General features: G+C 43.8%; 1 protein-coding gene across 1 annotated transcript in view; it reads right to left on the reverse strand.

Annotated features, from left to right (window-relative positions):
• The window catches only part of jph3b (junctophilin 3b), a 117093-nt gene that overhangs the window by 20335 nt on the left and 69656 nt on the right, over positions 1–27102 (reverse strand). Inside the window, exons 4-5 of the mRNA XM_075470718.1 lie at positions 6646–6770; positions 1950–2944 (exon numbers count right to left, since the gene is read on the reverse strand). Coding sequence (XP_075326833.1) covers positions 1950–2944; positions 6646–6770 — 1120 coding nt within the window. The remainder of the gene's footprint in view (positions 1–1949; positions 2945–6645; positions 6771–27102) is intronic.

A 27102-nucleotide genomic window follows, 5' to 3' on the forward strand; every position in this document is an offset into this window, starting at 1 on the left:
AGGAAGAGGAAGAAGAAGTAGGATGAGGATGTAGGAAGAGGAAGAAGAAGTAGGAAGTAGTATGAAGTATGAAGTGGAAGTAGGAAGAGGAAGAAGAAGGAGGATGAGGATGTAGGAAGAGGAAGAAGAAGTAGGAAGTAGGAAGAGGAAGAAGAAGTAGGAAGTAGGAAGTAGGAAGTAGGAAGAGGAAGAAGAAGTAGGAAGAGGAAGAGGGAGTAGGAAGTAGGAAGAAGAAGGAGGATGAGGATGTAGGAAGAGGAAGTAGGAAGAGGAAGAAGAAGTAGGAAGAGAAAGAGGAAGAAGAAGGAGGATGAGGATGTAGGAAGAGGAAGAGGAAATAGGAAGTAGGAAGAAGAAGAAGTAAAAAGAAGGAAGTAGGAAGTAGGAAGAGGAAGTAGGAAGTAGGAAGAGGAAGAAGAAGTAGGAAGTGGGAAGAAGAAGTAGGAGGATGAGGATGAGGATGTAGGAAGTAGGAAGAGGAAGAAGAAGGAGGATGTAGGAAGTAGGAAGTAGGAAGAGGAAGAAGAAGTAGGAAGAGGAAGAGGAAGAAGGAGGATGAGGATGTAGGAAGAGGAAGTAGGAAGTAGGAAGGGGAAGAAGAAGTAGGATGTAGGAAGAGGAAGAAGAAGTAGGAAGAGGAAGAAGGAAGTAGGAAGTAGGAAGATGAAGAAGGAAGTAGGAAGAAGACGTAGGAAGAGGAAGAAGGAGGATGAGGAAGTAGGAAGTAGGAAGTGGAAGTGGAAGTGGGAGTGGAAGAGGAAGTAGGAAGAAGGAGGATGAGGATGTAGGAAGAGGAAGAAGAAGTAGGAAGAGGAAGTAGGAAGTAGGAAGAGGAAGAAGAAGTAGGAAGAGGAAGAAGGAAGAGGAAGAGGAAGAGGAAGAAGGAAGTAGGAAGTAGGAAGTAGGAAGAGGAAGAAGGAAGTAGGAAGTAGGAAGAAGAAGTAGGAAGAGGAAGTAGGAAGAGGAAGTAGGAAGTACGAAGTAGGAAGAAGGAAGTAGGAAGTAGGAAGAAGAAGTAGAAAGAGGAAGAAGGAGGATGAGGATGTAGGAAGAGGAAGAAGTAGGAAGAAGAAGTAGGAAGAGGAAGAAGGAGGATGACGATGTAGGAAGAGGAAGTAGGAAGTAGGAAGTAGGAAGAGGAAGAGGAAGAAGAAGTAGGAAGAGGAAGAGGAAGAAGGAAGTAGGAAGTAGGAAGAGGAAGAGGAAGTAGGGTGTGGAAGTGGAAGAGGAAGTAGGAAGTAGGAAGAAGAAGTAGGAAGAGGAAGTAGGAAGTAGGAAGTAGGAAGAGGAAGAAGAAGTAGGAAGAGGAAGAAGAAGTAGGAAGAGGAAGAGGACGAAGAAGGAGGATGAGGATGTAGGAAGAGGAAGAAGAAGAAGTAGGAAGAAGAAGTAGGAAGAGGAAGAAAAAGGAGGATGAGGATGTAGGAAGTAGGAAGAAGGAAGAAGGAAGTAGGAAGTAGGAAGAGGAAGAAGAAGTAGGAAGAGGAAGAAGAAGGAGGATGAGGATGTAGGAAGAGGAAGAGGAAGAAGAAGGAGGATGAGGATGTAGGAAGAGGAGGAGGAAGTAGGAAGAGGAAGAAGAAGTAGGAAGAGTAAGAGGAAGAGGATGTAGGAAGAAGAAGTAGGAAGAGGAAGAAGAAGTAGGAAGTAGGAAGAGGAGGAAGAAGTCGGAAGAGGAAGAAGAAGGAGGATGAAGAAAGTAGGAAGTGGAAGAGGAAGTAGGAAGAAGAAGTAGGAAGAGGAAGAAGAAGTAGGAAGAGGAAGAAGAAGTAGGAAGAATGAAGTAGGAAGTAGGAAGAGGAAGAAGAAGTAGGAAGTAGGAAGTAGGAAGTAGGAAGTAGGAAGTAGGAAGTAGGAAGTAGGAAGAGGAAGAAGAAGTAGGAAGAACACCTCACAGCCCCCGCCTCCAGCGTTTCTGAGTGTGTGAGTGCGTGAGTGTGAAAACTTACCGAGTTGCCTTTGCTCGGCGTGAGGCTGAGGTCGGGCCGCTCGGGCGTGATGGGGGAGGATCTCAGAGGGGGGGAGAGGGTGAGGTCCCGGCGTAGAGGCCGTGAGTCCATCTTCTCCCCCTGTCTGTCCAGGTTGTGTGCTGAGTCTTTCCCCCCCTCCCTCACGTCTCGGTTCTTATGCCTCTGCCGCTGCACGCCGTGCGAGCGGCCCTCCCCGTGCGAGCGCCCCTCCCCGTGCCTCTCCTCGCCGTGCCCGTGCCTCTCCTCGCCGTGCCTCTCCTCGCCGTGCCCAAGGGCTTTGTGGCTGCTGGAGTCTCTGGGCTGTAAAGGCTTCATCTCCATCTCATAGTTGCTCATTTTCTCCTCGTCCTGCTCCAGCAGCCGGCCCCCTCGGCCGTGCACGCCCCTGTGCCCGGACGTCCAGGGGGCGGACGAGGACGTCTCCAACCACCTGTCCCCCCTGGCCTGTCTGTGATTGGATGAGCCGTGTTCCCGCGACCTGTGATTGGAGGAGCTGTGTTTGTGTCCGTTGGTCCGGCTCGCTCCTCGCCCGCTGACCCCTCCTTTGGACAATATGCCCCTCCTCTTGTCCTCACTCCAGCTGTTGGCCCGCAGATACTCCCCCTTCCCTCCCCCTTCGTCACCTTCCCGGCTGCCTCCCTCCATCAGCACCTGAATCTCAGCCTGCCCTCCTCCTCCGCCACTCTTCTCGTCCTTTTCCCCTCCCTCCTTCCCTCTGTCCCCGTGGTCCACGGCGCTCTGCCGGTGGAAACTCTTCTTGCTGCGCTGGGACGGCCGGGCGGGGGCAGGCGGAGTGTGGGGCGGTGACGAGGAAGGTGGGCTGAGGTCCGGCGTGGCGGCGTCGTTGGAGGGATCATCGGAGCCCGCGCTCTTCATGTAGAGATCCGGGCTTTCGGCCGTACCGGCACTGCTCGACAGCCCCTCGCCCTCCACCTCGCTGGACACCTGGCGCTTGGGCCGCTGCACCTCCATACCTGCACAGAACACCAGAAAGAAGACGGACATTTAGGGAGGAGGCGAAGAGGCTGCAGCCATGTTTTTTTTGGCATTTACATAACTGAGACCTCACTGTAGGGAACAATGAGAGAAATCACATTTAAATGCATTTACTGTAGGGACTGTAAGAGATCATTAAAGGGATAGTTCGCCTCTTTTGACATGAAGCTGTATGACATCCCATATTAGCAACATCATTTATGAACATTGGCTGTGTTCGAAACCGCATACTTCTCCTACTACTCCTACTGACTTTTTTCCCGGATGCATACTAGATTCTCTGAAATGTTGAGTATGCATCATGAGGTCACTACTCATACTCAAACTACCCAAGATGCAACGTAACGGGACGTCGCCGATCGTCATTTCCTGTCAAAACAGAAGTTTCAAGCTAGCTACAACGAGGGTAGGTTCACTTCCTGTTTTCAAAACAAAAGCACCAATTGTATGGTAATGGCTTTCCCTATGATAAAAGGCAACGGGTATTTTATTTTGTGAAAATAACCGGAAGTGCGTTGTTCACTGCGGCTAGCTTTAGTAGCGCCGAATTCGTGGGAACAAAATTGTAAACAGCCGGTATTTTGTCAGATTTTCAACACGTTGGGGATCTAAACGACTACTTTCTCTCCTGAAAATGTTTCAAATGTTGCTAAAGTTTACAGAGTTTAGAGCTTAAGGGAAATCAGCTTCAGGCCGGCTGATTTCTTGCAAAATCGTTCTCCAGGAAAAAGTCAGACCTCACAATCGCTTGGCCCTATTTTCTTTCCCTTTGTATCACTGCCTGCTGTGTAAATGTATTACTCTGTTGAACGCATATTGTTTTGAGAAGCAAGACGCTTTATTTTTTTAGCCCCAGCCAACTAGCCGGACTACCTTCATCAACGCCAAAACGAGGCTGGAACTCTGCTCACAGGACGCAGCAGGGGGTAAGAAGATGTTCATAAATGATGTTGCTGATATGGGATGTCTTACAGCTTCATGTCAAAAGAGGCGAACTGTCCCTTTAAGGTTAAGATGGGGGTTGGATAATTGATCAAAAATAATATTCAACATCCTGCAAATGTTTTATTTACACACAGATGATTTCAGCACGTTTGGACAAGATGAAAAAATGTAATTTAAAATTTTATGCTTTGTGATACGCAACACGTCTGCAGCTGATCGCTTGGGGGGGGGGGCAACACGTGACTCAGGAGGCCACAAGCCTACGGTGGCCATTAGTTTTTGGGTTATTTTTCCTTTTTATCAAAGTAAAAACGTAGCTTAAAGGCTCTGTAAAGTGCTAGCAATCAACTTTTGGAGATTACACTGTGAGAGCGGTTGTGTGTGCGCAGCTGAGTCCATAGCGTAGGGGGGGGGGGGGTGTGTGTGCAGCTTTTTTCTACATACAAGTGAGAGTGAATCCAGGAAAAAGGTCGGGAACCTCTGGCTGACGGTGCATCATATGATTATGTGTCTATAAAAGCTGATTAATACGTTTACATAAACCTATGAAAGTATGATTATTGCATATGCATGTGCACTCACCAAACATGCACGTTAGGTGCACGTGCATTACAGCAGTTGCTTTCTGTTACTTTAAAAAAAAGATATCAACACACTAATAGACGGGATTAAATCGATCATTACCATAAGTTGGAGCACACACTGGAAAAAATGCCCCTCCAAAAATAAGTAAAAAAACAACAAATAAAAGACGTTTTTGCTTGAAATGAGCAAAAAAATCTGCCAATGGAACTAGTAAAAATCGGCTTGTCAAGATTTCTTGAAATAAGATGTGATATTTAGGACTTTTGAGTTAAAAGTGATCTTGAAATTAGCTTAAAAACCTCTTCAAATGAAAAAAAAAAGCTTGTTTCATATGATATGTGACTCAAAACAATTTGTTTTCAAGACTTTTTCACTTAACAAGATATTCCAGATGTATTGTCTTCAAACAAGTCCCTATATCTGGCTGAAATAGTATTTGTTAGGCAGTTGTGTCTTATATTAAGTGTAATGAGATACTCAATGAGAAAAATATACTCTGTAAGATTTAGATTTTTTCCAGTGCACACTCCCATTTGAGCCGCATGTTTTGTTGTTTCTTGTATTTTCTCAAAGCTGTGGGACAAGTTACATGCAATACTAAGCAAAATATTAATAAATGCTTTGGCACAGGCACCTTTAATGATGCTGGAGTTGCACACTCTGTCCATGGCTACAGGGCTGGATATCACACAGGCAGCTGCTTTTGTTTTGTTAGCTTTTGCAATGAATTTCACAGAAGAAGAAGAAGTGAAAACGTCGTGTCGCTCCACCTTTTCAAATCACAACTTGTCACAGTCAAAGTTTGTTTTTAAATCTGTAAACAGATGTGAAGGAAGCGGTTGGGTGGATGATGATGATGATGATGATGCCCGGGTCGCCGCAGTAAATGTCAGCGCTGATGCTTCCTGACATGGATGCTCTCACAATAATGTGGAGAGTGCTGAGAGCAGAAAAGTTGGCAAAAGAGCAATCACTGTCATCCCAGGTATGTGTGTGCGTGTGATCCGTGGAAGTGTACAGTATGTGTCATAAAGTCAGCGTGTGCGTCACCCTGCATGTTGGCGTGCACCGGCTACCTGCGGCGCTCTACAGGTGTGAGTGACAGAGGCCGAATCACAAAGCTGGAGGGTGGCCCACGCTGACCTTTATCACCAACCCACACACATAAATACACGTGTACGAGAGGGTTTTTTAGTTGTTAGATACGAGTTTGCTCGGCTGGTTTTTGGAATATCTGTCCACATGGATACAGACATGTGCTGGAACGCAGAAAAGTTTATGATTTTAGAAGGGCTGGGCGAGTTAACTCGTTATTATCGCGTTAACTCGTTAATTATTTAACGCCAATAAATATTTTAGCGCGCATTAACGCAGGTTTTATTTATTTATTTATTTTAAAAAAATTTTTAAAAATAATGGATTTAATGGATAGGAAAGTTCAGAGAGACAGGAAGCAGGGGGCAGAGAGAGGGGGAACGACACACAGCACAGGGCCGCCCGATGCTGGACTCGACTATAGCCTCAGTACATGGGGCGCCTGCTCAACCCACTACGCCATGGACCACCCCTGTTTTATTATTATTTTATTATTGTAAAAGTCTGTTGCTCACAGGCTTTTATTTTGTAAAAGTCTGCTGCTGTCTGCTGTGGAACAGGAAAAGAAAGTAATCGGCGGATCCACCAAACATGGAGAAGGGTACGGAACTTTTACTCGGCCATTTTCATGTTAAAGTTCTTCCAGACGGCGGAGTCGACAGAACCAAAGTCATCTGTAAACACTGCCAAGTTGAATTGTCTTCTCAGCGTAGTAGTTCCAGTCTAAAATATCACTTAAAGGCAAAACACACAACTGATAGCAGCAAGTCATTCAAGGAAACAGACAGTGGAGCGAGGCTTCTACATAAAAACTACAGAAAGATGCTGATGTTAAAAGTGTGTTTGCACAACAAATGTTATGGCACTTTCATTCATATGGCAGCACATTTAAAATAAAACTGTGTCCCTCCCACAATTAATTTTTGGATTTTGCGTACAAATGCAATTAATCGTGATTAATCAGGGAAATCATGTGATTAATTAGATTAAACATGTTAATCGTTGCCCAGCCTTAGATTTTGGTGCTCGAGTGTTCATGGGAGTGTGAGCCCACCATTTCCAGGGTGCTGGAAGGACGGGGAGAACTGCTTGGCAGTGACCCTCGCCATGCGACTCTGCTCCTGGGCTTTCTGAGCTTCTCCCATCGCCGCCTCCGCTTTACCCTGCGCGTGAGCCGTCCTGAAACACAAAAACATGACACATTCAGTACGAAAAAGGAGAGCAAACCTCACCTTTCAGCCCACTTCGTTAGAGATAGATAGATAGATAGATAGATAGATAGATAGATAGATAGATAGATAGATAGATAGATAGATTTTTATTTTGTATGTAACTACTTGTACATACAAAAGAAAGAAAAAGAGAAATAATCATAAAAAAATTAAATAACATAAAGCACATTGTTTGAAAAAGGAATGGGAAGAAGTTCAATACTTTTTTAGTTTCCCACCCCTTTTTTAATACTCTTCAGTTTGTAAATATCCGAACTACAATACACCTATATAAACTACTTCCTCTTCCATGTACTTGTTTAAAAAAGTATTTAAAATTTTTGTAAATGTTTTGTTAATTTGTAAATTTCTTTAAACAGAATTATATTTGCACAGAAAATGAATAAAATATAAATAAATAAATATATGGGGGGCTCAGAAGTCGCAGTCAGGCAGAGATGTCAAAGATTCAATATAGTTTAAGAGAGGTCTCCAAGGCTACGTTCAGACTGCAGGCCTTGATGCTCAATTCCGATTTTTTTGTGAAATCGGATTTTTTTGTGAGGTCGTTCACATTGCAATTAAATGCGACCTGTATGTGGCCTGTTGTGTGAACGGCTTACCGCCCCATACTATCCCGCATGCGCAGAAGAGTGTACGATGACGTCATACGCAGCGAGCGTGCCCAGTGTTTGCGGAAGTAAACATGGATGGTAAGAGTAGGAATGCATATATTGCGATTTTAAAGTTGTTGTCCAGCCGGAGCCCGCACATTAATCACGGCATAATTTTAAAGAGGATATTAAAAAGAAAAAGAGCTAGGCTTTTGGCCCTGGCCTTTTGGGGCAGTGGCATCGTCTATCCAAAGACACGTTCGGGTGCGTCGTCGTAGCCAGGAGTGGTGGGACTGTGATGTGAGCGGCTTTTCGAACGCGTAGGTCGGATAAATGCGCCCTGGCCGTTCAGACTGCAGTCGCATGGCAAAAGATCAGATACGTATCGGAATTAGGACCACATATCCAAGTGGCCTGGATCGGATTTGAAAAAATCCGATCTGTGCTGTTCAGACTGTCATGAAAAGATCAGATACAGGTCGCATAGGGCCAAAAAAATCGGATTTGGGTCACTTCAGTGTGCTGTCTGAATGTAGCCTAAGTCTTTTCAAAAGGACCTAAGGAACCATTCAGGGAAAATCTGAGCTTTTCAAGTTTAATGGACAGTAGCACCTCTTTCACCCACCTGCTGTGAGACGGAGGTTTCCGTCAGACACTCTTTTGAATTTCTAACACTCTGTCTGGTGTCTAGTTATCCATGTGAATGCACAACAATCAGCCACAGCATTAGAACCACCTGCCTGATATAGTGTAAGTTTCCCTCGGTGTTATGGACACCGAAACCTCATGAGCCGTCTTTTTGTGTCAGGCACCTGAAAATCATTCAGCAAATGCTCGACCAGAACTGGATTTGGAGTTTGAAAGCAGGATCCTTGTTATATGCCTCATTATGTGTTCCTGGAGGGGTTAAATATGGTTGCTGGTGGTGTGTGTGTGCTTGATCTGGTGCAATATTTAGGAGGGGTATATGTCAAAGTAATATCCTTATGAATGCCAGGCCCCAAGCTCCCCCAGCGGAGCGCTGCTTTGTAATGAGATGATGTTATCACTCTTTAAGTAGTTTCATTGGTGTGGCGGAACAGTGCGAAATATCACGTAACGTAGGTGGCATCATATTTGATTAATTATGCCAGAAATGTGAGAACAACAGTGCAGGAGTTACTGTCACCTCTATGTAGACCTGATTCATACAATCCACCATTTTTCTGGCATCTGTCTTATAAAATATGAACTGGCAGCCATCTACCTTACAGTGCACCTCTATCAGTATACGCTCTGCTCTGCCAAATATAACTGCAACCAAGACAACTGCAACTGCAGAGACCTCACAAAGACAAGTGGCTGATATTACACTAGCTTGCTGTCTGTCATAGTGTTGGCTTTAAAATACTGCTGTTCGTACAAAAAGCCTTGTGGTTTAGGGCCAAAATACATTTATTTATTAATCTTCTGGTTCGTTATGAAACTTCTGGATATCTGGAATATTTTTGTTTTCTGTCTGAGGAGTGAAAACTAAACAAGGACCAACCCCGTCCCCACCGCACAATATGCATTGTTGTTCATACATTTTGTTTTTTCAGTGTTTTAATGCTTTCTGTAAATGCTTTTAATTGCCTAGTTCTGAATTGCAGAATACAGATTTATCTACAGTGAACCCTGAATTACCTTTTTTTTCCCCCAGTCACAACCTTGTGTGATTTTGAAAAATGCAGAAAATGATAGTTTTGCTAACATCGAGGTAGCTGTCGAAATGCAGTATAGTGAAACAAAGACTTTTGAGTAAACTTTATATGTTTCTCCTGGGAGTTTATATATCACTTAAATGTTTTAGATGTGGTTGTGCCTCACATTAAGGGGCAACTGGTTTAGCTCTATATGCAAACAATGGCTGTCTCTAACCACCATCTTCAGTATGCTAGTTGTTAGCATCGCATGCTAGTTGCTAGCCTCGTTATGCTAATGCTAGGCCAAGCTGGAAACTATTCAATTTTTCTGGGTGAGGTATAATTTTCCAACTAGGTCAAATGTATATTTACAGTGCCCACCATGTGCCATCGGTAGCCAGATTACTTTTGCAAGAATATAGCTTTTGCTGGCTTCTTAATAATCCTGTTTTTGTCCTTTTTATTGCACCATGAGGGGACATTTTTTTCTTGCGATTACAGAAACATAAAAAAAAAACATCTGTTATCTGTTGTTATTATTATTATTATTATTATTATTATTATTATTATTATTATCTGTTCTATTGTGTCTTGCTAGCTGGCAAATCTCATTATAAAAACACCTGAGCCATAGAATAAGTCTGAACAACATATTACATGATACCACACAGCGGTAATAGCAGTACAGTTATTACAGAGCTACAGTATGACGGGGGTATTCTTCTGGTTACAGGTACTGCAATCTATTGTGCCAGAAAATGTTTATAATTTGACTTTCTTTCCTTTCATTTTGACAGGCTTTCTGCATCCTCTTCATCTCTCTAACGGCTCATTTAGAGCCTTCCTTTTCATGTCTCTTATTTTCTTTCTCCTCGTCTCTAATTGCACCTTCCATCTTCATGACAATCCCCTTTTCACCTCCCTCTTGTTGTCCCACCTTCTTTTCTTTCTCTTCAATTCTATTAAATAGACACAACCCTTCTCTTGCAGCCACCTCTCAGTTTCCATTCCTCTTGCAGACTGTGCCTTGCCAAGGGCTCTCCACTTGTATACAACGGTCTCTCCATCCCTCCCTCCTTTCTCCGGGCAGTAACAGTCTCGATGCAGTGTTGCATGTCGATGGCAATTGATTTCTTTCCTCTCTGCTTCTCTGTGTAAGCACCACTATGCCAGATCCAGTATACTCAACACCACCACGGGAGCGCACGCCTGTTGGTGGCTGGGGAGGTGAGGTGTAAAGGGGGATTGTAGAAGACTACGTCTGTGATTCACATGTAATTTTCTTTTCTTTTTAACTCAAATTGTAGCTGATCTGCTCACAAAAAGATCCTCATTCTCTCTACCTCATCTTTTCCTCCACAACTTCCTGTCCCACTCCTGTCTTCCTGGAGAAGAACCTGTTTCTTTCACCCGACTGTTTTAACCCGACTCTTTTAACCCGACTCTTTTAACCCGACTGTTTTAAGACTGTTTTAACCCGACTCTTTTAACCCGACTGTTTTAAGACTGTTTAACCCGACTCTTTTAACCCGACTGTTTTAAGACTGTTTAACCCGACTCTTTTAACCCGACTGTTTTATCCCGACTGTTTCAAGACTGATTAACCCGACTGTTTTAAGACTGTTTTAACCCGACTGTTTAACCCGACTCTTTTAACCCGACTGTTTTATCCCGACTGTTTTAAGACTGATTAAACCGACTGTTTTAACCCGACTGTTTAACCCGACTCTTTTAACCCGACTGTTTTATCCCGACTGTTTTAAGACTGTTTAACCCGACTCTTTTAACCCGACTGTTTTATCCCGACTGTTTTAAGACTGTTTAACCCGACTCTTTTAACCCGACTGTTTATCCCGACTGTTTTAAGACTGTTTAACCCGACTGTTTTAACCCGACTGTTTATCCCGACTGTTTTAAGACTGTTTAACCCGACTCTTTTAACCCGACTGTTTTATCCCGACTGTTTTAAGACTGTTTAACCCGACTGTTTTAACCCGACTGTTTATCCCGACTGTTTTAAGACTGTTTAACCCGACTCTTTTAACCTGACTCTTTTAACCCGACTGTTTAACCCGACTGTTTAACCCGACTGTTTTAAGACTGATTAACCCGACTCTTTTAACCTGACTCTTTTAACCCGACTGTTTAACCCGACTGTTTTAACCCGACTGTTTATCCAGACTGTTTTAAGACTGATTAACCCGACTCTTTTAACCTGACTCTTTTAACCCGACTGTTTTATCCCGACTGTTTTAAGACTGATTAACCCGACTCTTTTAACCTGACTCTTTTAACCCGACTGTTTTATCCCGACTGTTTTAACCCGACTGTTTAACCCGACTGTTTAACCCGACTGTTTAACCCGACTGTTTAACCCGACTGTTTAACCCGACTCTTTTAACCCGACTCTTTTAACCCGACTGTTTTATCCCGACTGTTTAACCCGACTGTTTAACCCGACTGTTTTAACCCGACTGTTTTAAGACTGTTTAACCCGACTCTTTTAACCCGACTCTTTTAACCCGACTGTTTTAACCCGACTGTTTAACCCGACTGTTTAACCCGACTGTTTTAACCCGACTGTTTAACCCGACTGTTTAACCCGACTCTTTTAACCTGACTCTTTTAACCCGACTGTTTTAACCCGACTGTTTAACCCGACTGTTTAACCCGACTGTTTTAACCCGACTGTTTAACCCGACTGTTTAACCCGACTCTTTTAACCCGACTCTTTTAACCCGACTCTTTTAACCCGACTGTTTTAAGACTGTTTAACCCGACTCTTTTAACCCGACTGTTTTATCCCGACTGTTTTAAGACTGTTTAACCCGACTCTTTTAACCCGACTGTTTTATCCCGACTGTTTTAAGACTGATTAACCCGACTGTTTTAACCCGACTGTTTTATCCCGACTCTTTTAACCCGACTGTTTTATCCCGACTGTTTTAAGACTGTTTAACCCGACTGTTTTAAGACTGATTAACCCGACTGTTTAACCCGACTCTTTTAACCCGATTGTTTTATCCCGACTGTTTTAAGACTGATTAACCCGACTGTTTTAAGACTGTTTTAACCCGACTGTTTAACCCGACTCTTTTAACCCGATTGTTTTATCCCGACTGTTTTAAGACTGATTAACCCGACTGTTTTAACCCGACTGTTTTAACCCGACTGTTTAACCCGACTCTTTTAACCCGACTGTTTTAACCCGACTGTTTTAACCCGACTGTTTAACCCGACTGTTTTAACCCGACTGTTTTAACCCGACTGTTTTAAGACTGTTTAACCGACTGTTTTAAGACTGTTTAACCCGACTGTTTTAACCCGACTGTTTTAAGACTGTTTTAACCCGACTGTTTAACCCGACTGTTTAACCCGACTGTTTTAAGACTGTTTTAACCCGACTGTTTTAAGACTGTTTAACCCGACTGTTTTAACCCGACTGTTTTAAGACTGTTTTAACCCGACTGTTTAACCCGACTGTTTTAACCCGACTGTTTTAACCCGACTGTTTTAACCCGACTGTTTTATCCCGACTGTTTTATCCCGACTGTTTTAAGACTGTTTAACCCGACTGTTTTAACCCGACTGTTTTATCCCGACTGTTTTATCCCGACTGTTTTAACCCGACTGTTTTAACCCGACTGTTTTAAGACTGTTTAACCCGACTGTTTTAAGACTGTTTTAACCCGACTGTTTTAAGACTGTTTTAACCCGACTGTTTAACCCGACTGTTTTAACCCGACTGTTTTAACCCGACTGTTTTAACCCGACTGTTTTAACCCGACTGTTTTATCCCGACTGTTTTAGTCAAAAGAAAGGAGCTGGCTGTTCAAAAGCAGAGGACTTAATTATACAACACAGAAACCTGTCCAAAAGGAAAAGAAAGAAAAAAAGAGCTGCAGATGGAGGGCGGGAAGAGAAAAGAGGCGAGATGGAGCGAGGTGGTGAGGAGAGGAGGATGAGAGCCTCTGACAAAGAGAGGTGCAGAGGGTGAGGATGGAGAATGCAGAAGGCAGGAAGATGGAGTGAAAAGAAGATGGAGTTAAAACGTGTTACGTGGTTAACATCAGTGAATCACCGCCTGGTTAATTGTGAGACAGCATAATTACAGCAGTGTCCAGAAGTCTGACAATCTCTGCATGAAAAGCAAAAGGAGCAAAAAAAAAAGGGGGACAAGCAGTAATGTCTTCTAGGTGAAAGAGAGTTTTATAAGCCAACAACACCGAAACAGCACCTGTACATCACCTGTTACTTATATAACTGTCTCCATGCAGACATGGTTGATGATGCAGTATTATGAGTTGTGTCATTTCTGTATGTAGAATAACTACAATGTCGAGGCTTTAAAATAACGACATGCCTACATTTTGCATTATGTGAAACGTGGAAACTCTTCAGGAAACACTACCCTGATCCGCCCTCTGAGGACATCACCTGTTTCCTCCCAGCAGAGCTGGCCCAAGGCATATGCCAACTACGCGGTCGCTTAGGGCCCCCACGCCACCAGGGGGCCCCAGAGAGCACCGAGACGTTGTGATAAAAAAGTAAATATATACATGAAATTAAAATAACATTGAATAATTTAAACGAAATTGTATTACACCAGAAAAAAATAATAATAATTTTGACAAAATACTAATACTAGGTTAATTTATGCCTCCTGTTGGCTGCTGCCACCGTTGGGCAAAATTATTTAAGTATTGTATTTATTATTTAAGTATTCAATTTTGATTACAACTTTATTTTTCTGTAAGATAATGTGAATGTCATTTGATTCTGTTTTGGATTTGGATTTTGAACATTTTGCACACCATTGCACATCTGAAAGAAATTAAACTATTTAATGTGTTTACTATAAATGCAGTCTCCAGCCTGCTGATGTTACTTTCAAATAGTTGAATTAATTAGCCATACTTATACATCATCTTTATGTAGAAGTTATTTAAACCATATTTATGAGTGGGCTATCCCTTTAAGGTTAAAAACAAGAATGACACCTGTATGATGTAAGATGATTACAAATAATGCTAATGATTGTGGGTCCGTTACACACATAACAGTGTAGCCTATGGAATAATGAGGCATCTGGAGCTGAGGTGATGGTAGGGGGGCCCCAAATGAAATTCTGTTTAAGGCCCCATAAAGGCTTGGGCCGGCCCTGCCTCCCAGCTTCTTACGCACTTATTTGTTTCCTAAATTGTCTTCCCATTTGTCTCGGTACCTGACTTACCACACTTACTCTGGCACTAGTTATGCTCTTGGCTGTTTGGTTTTGGAAGGAAATGCATTTATGATTTCTTGTGACCTGAAGTTCTTTTGCCCACCGATGTGGAACACACTTATTGTAAGTCGCTTTGGATAAAAGCGTCTGCAGAATGACCGTAATGTGATGTAATGTGGAAAGATGAGACCAAAATAGAGCATTTTAGTTCAAATGAGAAAGAAACACATTCTATTCCAGTATAGCGATGGTAGTATCATGGTTTGGGCTCATTTTGCTTCTAAGCTAGGGAGCAAATAAATCTACATCATATCAGCAAATTATACATGAAATGTCCGGATATCTGTCCTCGAAGTGAAAGTCATTCAGTAAGACACCGATCCTAAGGTGAGTAATTCATGAGGGGAAACCTACCAACATCCAAAAGCATCGGTAATTTTCCTCACTTTTAGTTGAGAGGAAATTTATTTTTAATCACAAAGATCCTTTAGGGAAGCCAAGAAGCAGCTGGACTTCATCAGGAAGCCAAACAAGCCTGATTAAAGTTCCAGTAAACGTATACAGAGGAGCGGTATGGAGCATAGGAACGAGAAAAACATCCCAAACTGGCATGTGCGAGGCCCAACGCGGGCCCAGGTATCATCTGTACGGGTCCAGCATCCGTGACATCAGTGAGGAATATCAAGGCCACAATCAGTTTAGTAAAATAATGAAGTTCAGGGGACGCTAGGTGAGAAGAAGATGCAATAAGATGTTCTGAGGAGAGCCAAAGGAGAGTAACCCAGGACTCCTCCATCATCTCTGCCGTCGCTCTGAAGCAGCTGATGATGACTCACACCTCACAGAGCTTTGCATCACTGCTAATCCTGCGTGTTGGTACTCGCATCGCTCGTGTTGTGTGGACAGAAATCTGTTTACGCAGATCTCACTCTCATTCGCCCGCCTGATTTTTTTTGGGGACAAAAAACAAAGTCATCCTAAATAAATCAGTCCATAAATCAGCTGATTTTGGTAGGAAAACCGGTTTTTAAATAAACCTCCAGTTAAGAGACATTTGGGTTCAAAACCAAATCGTAACAGTAGTCCTTCAGTGATCCCTTTATTTTCTTTTAATTATTCAATTTGAGTGTTGAAAAGAGCTTTTATAGAAGTTAGTTCAAAAATAAACATATTTTTATTATGATTTTTCATTAATTTAAACATCAACATTATATCCCCATCTGGCAATAATAATAATAATAAAAATAAATTAATTAATAAAATAGAATAAAAATAAATAAACAGATAAACATAGAATAAAACAAACAAAATTATACTTATGTAGATAAATAATAATTAATAAAACAAAATTACATTCCGATAGGGTCGCAGCAGTGCACAAATTGCAGAACTTGTACAGTTAATCACAACTCAAGGTTGTGAGTTAGTTCGGCAAATTTAACATAGAAAAATGTTAAATTTTTGGGTTCTCTTTTCTCCGCCACCACCAAATCGTAACAGTAGTCCTTCAGTGAACCATTTATTTTCTTTTAATTATTCAACTTGAGTGTTGAAAAGAGCTTTTTATACACATTCGTTCGGCAAATTTAACATAGAAAAATGAAATCCCTGAACGAAACAAAAGTGGAATAACGGTGCAGACTGGCTCCTAACATCCCTGCTGGGTAAATCCTCTCACTTTAACAGCTTAGATAATGATCCGATTGGACCCATCTGCAACAGTTTGCTGCGTTTCAACTAGGGGTGGGATGATATGCTTTAGTCATGATTCGATTGCATCACGATTCTTGATAATTGCGATTCTACACGTATTGTGATTCGATATAATCAGTAATTGCAATTTTCTTCCTCCTTAAAAAACAAACAAGTTGAATCATACACTTCTAGAATGAATGTCGTTCCCATAAGCAATGCACATCAGTCTGTGTCAGTCAGTCCAGCAGCTGACATTTATTTCAACAGACAAAAAGAGCTACTTAAAGGGGAACTGCGGTATTTTCAACATTAAGCCTCTTTTCTGAGTCGTCTGCAATGTTTTAGAACCCCCCTCACCGCTTTTTTGATGTTTACTGCTGTCTCCGGTATTTGCCATAAACGTCCGTTTTCAAAATCATCAACTCACCGGAGTGGTTACTGGTGTGCACTGGTAATCCATATCAAATTTCGTTGCGAAAAGTTGCTTCTGTCGTGTTTTATTTGACAGTTTGTACTGGATGTTCGTTGATATTACTCCGCCACCGCTAAGAAAATAGTGCAAGCATGAACGAGCTGCCAAATAAAACACTCCGGTGAGTTGATTATTTTGAAAACGGACGTTTATGGTGCTTTTACGGACCTTTTTGGACATGCACATGACTTGCCATTCTGAAGCAGGTTGAGAAGAATCAAAACTAGCCAAATACCGGAGACAGCAGTAAACATCAAAAAAGCGGTGAGGGGGGTTCTAAAACATTGCAGACGACTCATAAAAGAGGCTTAATGTTGAAAATACCGCAGTTCCCCTTTAACATTTTTTAAAGTTTACAGTTACAAAATTAATTGAAATGTCCACACAGCACAAATGTGGGCTATTCTTAACATAACTTAATGTAATAAATTAATGAAGTTTTTCTGGACACGGATATGACATAATATAATCGTACTTTTTTCGCCCACCCCTAGTTTCAACGTCACCATTTAGTATCAGACCAGCTCGCCCGGATCCTCAAAGAAGGTGGTTCTAAAAACCTGGCGTTCACACAGCACGATCTGCAGCAGGAAGCCGTAAATCGGAGAAATAAAACCCTTAACCCGAGGTCTGCAGCCCAAAAAGACGCAGCAAATACACCACAACCCACTTCCACTGGGTCTAGGGCCGGTTTTTGCTATGGGCAATGTGGGCAACCGCCCTAAAAAAAAAACCAGAAAAACCTGCTTCCAATCCAAATAAACTGTATTTCATTTCTAAAATGAACATAGACCCAAATACCTTCATGTAATTAACTGGGTTATGTGAAAAATGTAAAATAAAATAAAAATCTGAGCAGCCATCTACGTGAATGTGTTTACGTCACGGGACTCCGGTTGATTGACGGGTGAACGGACGGCGTTAATGGGAAAAGCAAAGGTAATAATGTGGAGTCATCATGGATCATCATCATGGTGAAAGACCAAAGAAGCCATCAGGTGCCCAGTTTAGAAAGAGAAGAAGAGAAGAAGAGGAGAAACGGGCAGAAGATTAAGGGATGCAGATTTCTGTCAGTGACGTAGGCTATAGGCTATCTGTTAGCCTCTTGCTAACATGTTGCTATTAGCCACGACTGTGTTTGATTTTTAGTTTTGCTGAACGAGATTTAGAATTCTAGTAAATTCTATTAGAATCATGCAGCTAATTTCACCCAAAGGCAACCTGGTCTGGTTTGTGTTTGCAACACAACAAGAAGTCCTGACTGTGGATTATTTTTATTGTTATGAGCTATATGCTGAATTAAATAAATAAAAAAAACTTCTAATATACATTAACATGGCATTTTGTAAGCTACATGTGGCATCTTTTTGTATTTAAGATTCTATATAATAAAATAATACAAATAATATAATATGCTGTTGTGTTGGTGGCGGGGTAAGTGGGTTTTTTTTGGGGGGGGGGGTGTCTGCTGACCAGTGGTGTCAAAAGTACACACATTTGTTACTTAAGTAGAAGTATAGATACTGCAGTTTAAAAACACTCTGACAAAAGTTGAAGTATCAACTTGACCTCTTTACTCAAGTAAAAGTGAAAAAGTATGTGCTCCAAAACCTACTTAAAGTATAAAAGTTTTTTTAAAAACCCACACAAAAAGGTAGATGCCACTATATGAATTGCAAGCTTAATTTGAAAACTGATTAGTTCTACACCTGGGTGTTGGGTGTGCAGAGTTTGCATTGCATTTTCCACGAGTCATTTGTGCACCCGACTATTTCGAAAAATTCTTTGAGGTAGGGCCAAGGATGAGGAAGGTCTTGCTGGTCTCCATCTCCCGATACGCTCTCGCCTGTGTCCGACCTTTCAGACCTTTCGCCATCTTTTTCTGAATCCCACATTGTGGCGTGGCACGCACTTCGCGCAGCTTGGCGTTTGCAGTTTGTAGAACACCTGCTTGCTTCTGACGAATGACGATTTCCTTGTGTGAGCACAAATTTGACGAATAGCCAAACCGATGAGTGTTTGCGTTATATGATTCATCCAATTACACTCGTTCTTCTCACTAGGTGTGGATGGCGCACATGACGTGAAATACATAAACATTAAACTGAAGCCAAGAGTTAAAAAAAAAAAAAAACTGAAGCCAAGAGTAACGAGGCTGTTTGTTTTGAAAATGTAAGGAATAGAAAGTCCAGATACTTGTGTGAAAATGTAATGAGTAGAAGTCAGAAGTAGGCAGAAAAATAAGTAATGGAGTAAAGTACAGATACCTAAAAAGTGTACTTAACACATTGACTCCCAAGTCACGTAAAACTACGTTTTTACTGCCCATGCGTTGGCTCCCACATGGTAAAAATACATTTTTACGTTTTTTTTTATGGATTCTGAATCTATACATTCCAATGCACATTCTGTGTGATTTTTGTAATTATGTGATGAACAGAACTGACATAGATGGCAGTCAAAAACTGGTGTCATCATCTGGACATTTTGATCATTACGCCAATGGCTTTGCGTCAACTCAAGAACAATTTTGATAACGCTGCATTGATTGTTGTGCATTTCCACATTTTGTCCAATCGCACGTGTCGGTTTCCAGAGGGTGACGGTAAAGTAACATAAACAAACAACAAGAAGGAGAAGAAGACACGCGACAAGTCTAAGGAGGCGGTCTTATGAACAAGTTAGCTTTGCAACATGCGACACGACGCAAATCCTCTGACCCGGATATGTATCTAAAGTGCCACAAGCTGAAAGAGCGCACGTTTCACAAAAGCCCCGATCTCAGTTTGTTGTTGATTTTGGTGGATACCCGCCTTGGTTTAGCTAAGGATAGCTCGCTAATGGCGGCACCTAGAGACACGCAGTTTTGACCCACAAAGAGTTTAAAGTCTCAGCTTTCAAATGAGCCATAACATGTTTCAGTGGCCCTATCATATAATATGCTGTGACTGTACAAAAAACGTCAAAAAAATGGTTTAGAACGCTGGGATTCTACTAGCCTGGCGACGCCATCCTACGTACTTCCGCCCAAAGATTTTGGCTCCGCACATAGTCTGGCCAAATCCCCCTACCTCGGTTCGCTCAGTGTTTTGCCAATCAGCAAACAGTTGCGAGTGGTGACGCAGAACTCACGCGCGGAGTCCATTGTAGTCCATATAATTGTAGTTCAACCGCAGCGGAAATAAACATGGCGACGGAAGAACGCTAGAAGCTATCCATGAAGTTGTCTCAACTCTGGAGATCATTACACAATTAAAACGAGAGCAAGAGGAATGCCTCGTCAGTTTTGTTAGTGGCAAGGATGTCGTAGCTCTCCTTCCAACTGGCTTTGGGAAAAGTTTGATTTATCAAATGGTACCGGTATAATGAAAGCGGATGTGGGAAGCGTGATTCGCGAGCTAGAGCCTCGCGAGAGTAAGCATGAACCTCGGCGCATAACCTACGTCCTTTCTAAACATTATGATTGGTTAAGGGAACTCCAATGAATTTAAGTTGCTGAGTAAGGTCCCACCCTCCATGGAAACGGATTCCTCTTGGGTTTTTCCAGACTGTTTGACGGAGTCAACAGTCGGCTTTCGCCCAGGCTGGGATTCTACGACATAATTCTGTAAAAACCGCCGGTATTCAATGTGTTAAGTACAGTAACAAAGTATTTTGTACTTCGTTACTTGACACCTCTGCCGCTGACTGGGTCCCAGGCCATGAATGAGCGGGATTCCTTTTACTTTAGTCTCCAAACTGTATGCTTTCCGTAAATCTTTAAGGTTAGTGTCAATGTAATGTGCGCTAATGTGATGGAAACAGTGTGTGTGAGTAGCTGTGAGTTTGTGTGTTTGTGTGTTTGGGCTTTAGGGTGGCTGATGAAATGAGGTCGCAGGAGTGTCTCCATCCACAAAGCACAGTGAGTCACTGGTGTATTTATCTGGTTCTAACTAATCACAGGTAGCCCGATGACACATCAGTTACATCAGTAATGAGGGCACATCAGCCTGGTATCACATCAGGCTCGTGGACAGCAGATTTCCCCCCAGCTGTGGGAATCAGCTCCAGAGACAAGCCTCACCTTTGACCTTGAGCCTCTGAGCAGCGTTAGTAACACGCCAAACATTCCAGCTCATCCTTGAACCAGTTTTTTTTAAATTGCAGCAATTATCCGGTGACTGTTTCACCTCTCAGGGTTTCTCCCGGTGTTCCACAAGGAAATACCCTGCTGCCCTGGGACGTGCACACAAACAGAGGCCGTGCTGAATCTGGGTCAGACATTTCTGTGGGTGCACGTGTGCGTGAAGCAGCCGAGCTACAACTGTACGTACAGTTAGGTCCAACTGGAGCGGAAGGTTTGATCTGTACTGGAAAACTATAAACCTGCAACCCCTACCTGCCCCGTCTGCACTGAGCAAACCCCCCCCCCACACACACACACACACTTTGAGGACTTCTGCAGTGTGCTGAGAACTTTCTGCTGCTTCTGTTTCAAAGAGCTGATCTAAGATCAAATCAAATCCAATTTATCTCTAGCACATTTCATGAACAAAACAATTCAAAGTGCTTCACATAAAATAAAAGCATTGCAGCAGGGAGTGGAAGAAGCATTCAAAATACATAAAAGAACATAAAGAGGAACAAATAAAATCATTTAAATGAATTTAAAAACAAGCAACAGTCCAGATAAGTTCAAAGATATCGTGCAGATTTCATGCATAGACACATGAAAACAGAAATGTTTTTAACCTGGATTTAAAAATGTCTCCATTTGGTTAAAGTTTAATCTCCACTGGCAGTTTGTTCCACTTGTTTGCAGCATAACAGCTAAATGCTGCTTCTCCATGTTTAGTCTGGACTCTGGACTGGACCAGCTGGATGAGTTCAGGGTACCAACATCAGACCGCGGTGGGACCAAATTCTTAAGCTAGTTCACTCGTCCTCCATGTGTGCTCGCGGCACAGCTTGAGCCGTATTCACACTGTAGGAACCTTCTTCAGTTCCTATAACCTGCGGGGCCGTTTTTTTCCCGCATTCTGACATAAAGGAACTACAGACCACGGCCCTCGGGAACTAGGGACCACGGCCCTCGGGAACTAGGGACCACGGCCCTCAAGAACTAGGGACCACGTCCCTGAGTAACTTGGGACCACGGCCCTCAGGAACTAGGGACCACGTCCCTCAGTAACTAGGGACCACGGCCCTCGGGAACTAGGGACCACGGCCCTCGGGAACTAGGGACCACGGCCCTCAGTAACTTGGGACCACGTCCCTGAGTAACTTGGGACCACGGCCCTCAGGAACTAGGGACCACGTCCCTGAGTAACTTGGGACCACGGCCCTCAGGAACTAGGGACCACGGCCCTCGGGAACTAGGGACCACGGCCCTCAAGAACTAGGGACCACGTCCCTGAGTAACTTGGGACCACGGCCCTCGGGAACTAGGGACCACGGCCCTCAAGAACTAGGGACCACGTCCCTGAGTAACTTGGGACCACGGCCCTCAGGAACTAGGGACCACGTCCCTCAGTAACTAGGGACCACGGCCCTCGGGAACTAGGGACCACGGCCCTCGGGAACTAGGGACCACGGCCCTCAGTAACTTGGGACCACGTCCCTGAGTAACTTGGGACCACGGCCCTCAGGAACTAGGGACCACGTCCCTGAGTAATTTGGGACCACGGCCCTCAGGAACTAGGGACCACGGCCCTCGGGAACTAGGGACCACGGCCCTCGGGAACTAGGGACCACGGCCCTCGGGAACTAGGGACCACGGCCCTCAGTAACTTGGGACCACGTCCCTGAGTAACTTGGGACCACGGCCCTCAGGAACTAGGGACCACGTCCCTGAGTAACTTGGGACCACGGCCCTCAGGAACTAGGGACCACGGCCCTCGGGAACTAGGGACCACGGCCCTCAGTAACTTGGGACCACGTCCCTGAGTAACTTGGGACCACGGCCCTCAGGAACTAGGGACCACGTCCCTGAGTAACTTGGGACCACGGCCCTCAGGAACTAGGGACCACGGCCCTCAGGAACTAGGGACCACGGCCCTCGGGAACTAGGGACCACGTCCCTGAGTAACTTGGGACCACGGCCCTCAGGAACTAGGGACCACGTCCCTCAGTAACTTGGGACCACGTCCCTCAGTAACTTGGGACCACGGCCCTCAGGAACTAGGGACCACGTCCCTCAGTAACTTGGGACCACGTCCCTCAGTAACTTGGGACCACGGCCCTCAGGAACTAGGGACCACGTCCCTCAGTAACTTGGGACCACGGCCCTCGGGAACTAGGGACCACGGCCCTCAAGAACTAGGGACCACGGCCCTCGGGAACTAGGGACCACGGCCCTCAAGAACTAGAGACCACGGCCCTCGGGAACTAGGGACCACGGCCCTCGGGAACTAGGGACCACGTCCCTCGGGAACTAGGGACCACGGCCCTCGGGAACTAGGGACCACGGCCCTCGGGAACTAGGGACCACGGCCCTCAAGAACTAGGGACCACGGCCCTCGGGAACTAGGGACCACATCCCTCAAGAACTAGGGACCACGGCCCTCGGGAACTAGGGACCACGTCCCTCAGTAATTTGGGACCACGGCCCTCGGGAACTAGGGACCACGGCCCTCTGGAACTAGGGACCACGGCCCTCAGTTCCTGGAACCATTTCAGCTCCTTCTCCTCAGCTGGGTCTGTTCTGGTTTCTATAGGAACACATCTGACGGAGGTGTTTGGTGGTCGGTAGCTCCGCCCCTTGTCATGTTGTCAGGCTGAAATGTTTCCTCATACGACACGGACACAACCTTGGCGTGTTTAAGAAGTTAAACCTCCACGTGGTCTCCTTTGTCTGCGGCGCTCTGCTCTCCTTCCTTCATGAAACCAAGAAGTACGGCCTGTGCTCCATCCTGCGTCTCCTGACTCTCTGTGAGCTCTTCCAGCCTCCATGTTAGACGCCCGATGTGATCGGCCATGATTAATATCACCGTCATATCACTAATTTGAATTTCCCCCATTGGGGGATGAATAAAGTATTTTTCTATTTTATATTTCTATGAAAGCTCAATAAAAACAAGAATGTTGAACCTTGACACCAGACGGCACCAAAGCTTGCTTGGTTGACCCTGGATTTATCCCAGTTCTTCGTGGTATGCATCATTGTCTGGCTCCCCACAGCCACAACTCTCTCCTGGACGTTGCTACCAACCGGAGGACCGCAGCCCGCCGCTTTGAACTGTAACTCCAACCGTGTGCAGCGGTTTCAGGGCATCAACTCTCCGCCCCAGTTTATCTTTATCCCTGCTTTCAGTCCTGTGTTCGGATCTCGTCATTGTCCGCAGTATCCGCAGCTTCCCCGTCCTCTCCACTCCATCTGCCACAGCTGCAGCCGCTTCCTCATTAGTTTCCCCTTCCTCGGTTCGTCTCGGTCAGTGTCAGATCCTCGTCGTTACCGTCTCCTCGGTATATTCTCTGGAGATCTCTTCATCACTTATCTGCCATATTTCAGGTGTCAGTTTTTAAATAAACCTCCAGTTAAGAGACATTTGGGTTCCAAACCAAATCGTAACAGTAGTCCTTCAGTGATCCCTTTATTTTCTTTTAATTATTCCAGGTTAATCCGGGTTAAAAACATTTATTTTCTCATGTGTGTCACGCACATGGACTTATGTTTTTAGTATCATGTTTTAAGTTATGTTTTTGTGTTCAGTTCATGTCTTGGTTTTGAGTTTTTAGTTTTGCCGTTGTTTTTCCCCTCACTTCCCTCACTCAGGTAATTAGTTCATTCCCCTCACCTGTCTGTCACTGTCTCCAGCTGCACTCACTCCCAGCCCTCCATTTAGTCTCTCGTCTCCCCTGTCTGTTTGTTGGTTCTTTGTTAGTGATTCCTGACCTGTTTGTTGTCCCAACCTGACCTGCCCGCCTTGTTAGCCGTTGTACCCTTGTTCCTCGTCTTAAGCTAAGTATTTAATTATTCCATGCCATGAAAATCTTTTGTTTGTTTTTTCCCAGTTATGTTTTTGAATCCGGCTCAGCCACGCTTTTAGTTTGAACTTTGTTATTTTTGTGAGCTTAAATTCAGTTATCTTTGAAAGTCCGTGTCCTACCTTCACCCTCAACCCCAAAACCTGACAATGTGTCTATGCATGAAATCTGCACGATATCTTTGAATTTATTTGGGCTGTTGCTCGTTTTTAAATTATTTTAATTGTTTCTCTTTATATTATTTTATGTATTTGTAATGCTCCTTCCACTCCCTGCTGCAATGCTTTTATTTTCTGTGAAGCACTTTGAATTGTTTTGTACATGAAATGTGCTATACAAATAAATTTGATTTGATATTCAACTTGAGTATTAAAGAGTTTTTATAGACATTAGTTCGGCAAATTTAACATAGAAAAATGAAATCCCTGAAGGAAAAAAAGGTGGAATAACGGTGCAGACTGGCTCCTAAAATCCCTGCTGGGTAAATCCTCTCACTTTTACAGCTTAGATAATGATCCGATTGGACCCATCTGCAACAGTTTGCTGCGTTTCAACGTCACCATTTAGTATCAGACCAGCTCGCCCGGATCCTCAAAGAAGGTGGTTCTAAAAACCTGGCGTTCACACAGCACGATCTGCAGCAGGAAGCCGTAAATCGGAGAAATAAAACCCTTAACCCGAGGTCTGCAGCCCAAAAAGACGCAGCAAATACACCACAACCCACTTCCACTGGGTCACAGGACATGAATTAGCGGGATTCCTTTTACTTTTGTCTCCAAACTGTTTGCTTTCCAGACGTTTTGCTTCGTAGTTCTGATTCGAGACGACTCCGTCACCTCTATGAATAGCAGAGTCTAGATAAATGCTAAGTGATAATATCAGATGCTCCGCTGTGCCTCATCAATCTATATAGATGTGAAATATCTTGTGCTGCCATGATGAAATAAGTTGGAGTTTTTCTGCTCTGCACCCTGAGTGACACTCTACTTTAAACAAGGACACTCAGTCTGTCCCCAAAAAGAATTCAAGGCCATCTTTATGCATGAGCTCCCGCCCTCTAAATGTCTGAGCACAATCTTTCTCAGCATACAAAGACTGAGGTCTTACGTTACGAACATCTGTCCGAGTCTCTAAACAGGCTTTAAAATCTGAAAACGCAGAATCTGTAGGACAAAGGGACGAGATTTGGGTTCAAACTATCGTGCTGGTGGATGTCTTACGGGATCCGTCGTCTGGTAACAGTGTGAAGCTCGAGGTCAGCGACGTCAATAAATCGGATTGGAATCAGAAGTTAGAAAAGCTGGAAATTACTTGTGAAAAACAAAGAAGCATCTGCTGATGTGGATCTCTGAAATCTTACAATCAAGCATTTCTAGTTTGCATAATTCTGTGAGTGTTAAAGGAAGACTTTAAGGAATGTTACTGCTACACCTCGAGTTTTGATCACATCTGTGACTTTGAAAGAAAAAAGGGATGATTAAAAACGATCTACGAGGTATCCCTTTAAAGAGTTGTTATAGTTAAAGGGATAGTTCGCCTCTTTTGACATGAAGCTGTATGACATCCCATATCAGCAACATCATTTCTGAACATCTTCTTACCCCCTGCTGCGTCCTGTGAGCAGAGTTCCAGCCTCGTTTTGGTGTTGATGAAGGTAGTCCGGCTAGTTGGCTGGGGTTTAAAAAATAAAGCGTTTTGCTTCTCAGAACAATATGCGTTCAACAGAGTAATACATTTGCATCACAAAATCGTTCTCCAATCGCTTGGCTCTATTTTCTCTCCCTTCGTATCACTGCCTGCTGTGCAGACCAAGCAGCAAACAGCGTAACAGGCGCGGCTGTCGGCAGCAGGCAGTGATACGAAGGGAGAGAAAATAGGGCCAAGCGATTGTGAGGTCTGACTTTTTCCTGGAGAACCATTTTGTGATGCAAATGTATTACTCTGTTGAACGCATATTGTTTTGAGAAGCAAAACGCTTTATTTTTTAAACCCCAGCCAACTAGCCGGACTACCTTCATCAACACCAAAACGAGGCTGGTGTAGGTACCAGATCGGCTTGGGTTTCGTCGTCTGCTGAACACGTCACACAATATGGCTGTACGCTTGAATGGGAGTACAAAACGATTGGCTGTATGTCGGACAGTTGTGATTGGCTCGGACAAACTCCGTTGCGTTCGACTTTCACGACAGAGAGAGATGGATAGATGCCATTTCTTTAAAGGGGAACTGCGGTATTTTCAACATTAAGCCTCTTTTCTGAGTCGTCTGCAATGTTTTAGAACCCCCTCACCGCTTTTTTGATGTTTACTGCTGTCTCCGGTATTCACCTTAAGTCATGCGCATGTCCTAAAAGCTCCGTAAAAGCACAATAAACGTCCGTTTTCAAAATCATCAACTCACCGGAGTGGTTACTGGTGTGCACTGGTAATTCATATCAAATTTTGTGGCGAAAAGTTGCTTGTGTCGTGTTTTATTTGGCAGCTCGTTCATGCTCGCACTATTTTCTTAGCGGTGGCGGAGTAATATCAACGAACATCCAGGACAAAATGTCAAATAAAACACGACAGAAGCAACTTTTTGCCACGAAATTTGATATGGATTACCAGTGCACACCGGTAACCACTCCGGTGAGTTGATGATTTTTAAAACGGACGTTTATGGTGCTT

This window comes from Odontesthes bonariensis, chromosome 7 (assembly GCF_027942865.1).
Source record: "Odontesthes bonariensis isolate fOdoBon6 chromosome 7, fOdoBon6.hap1, whole genome shotgun sequence".
NCBI classification, from domain to species: Eukaryota; Metazoa; Chordata; class Actinopteri; order Atheriniformes; family Atherinopsidae; genus Odontesthes; species Odontesthes bonariensis.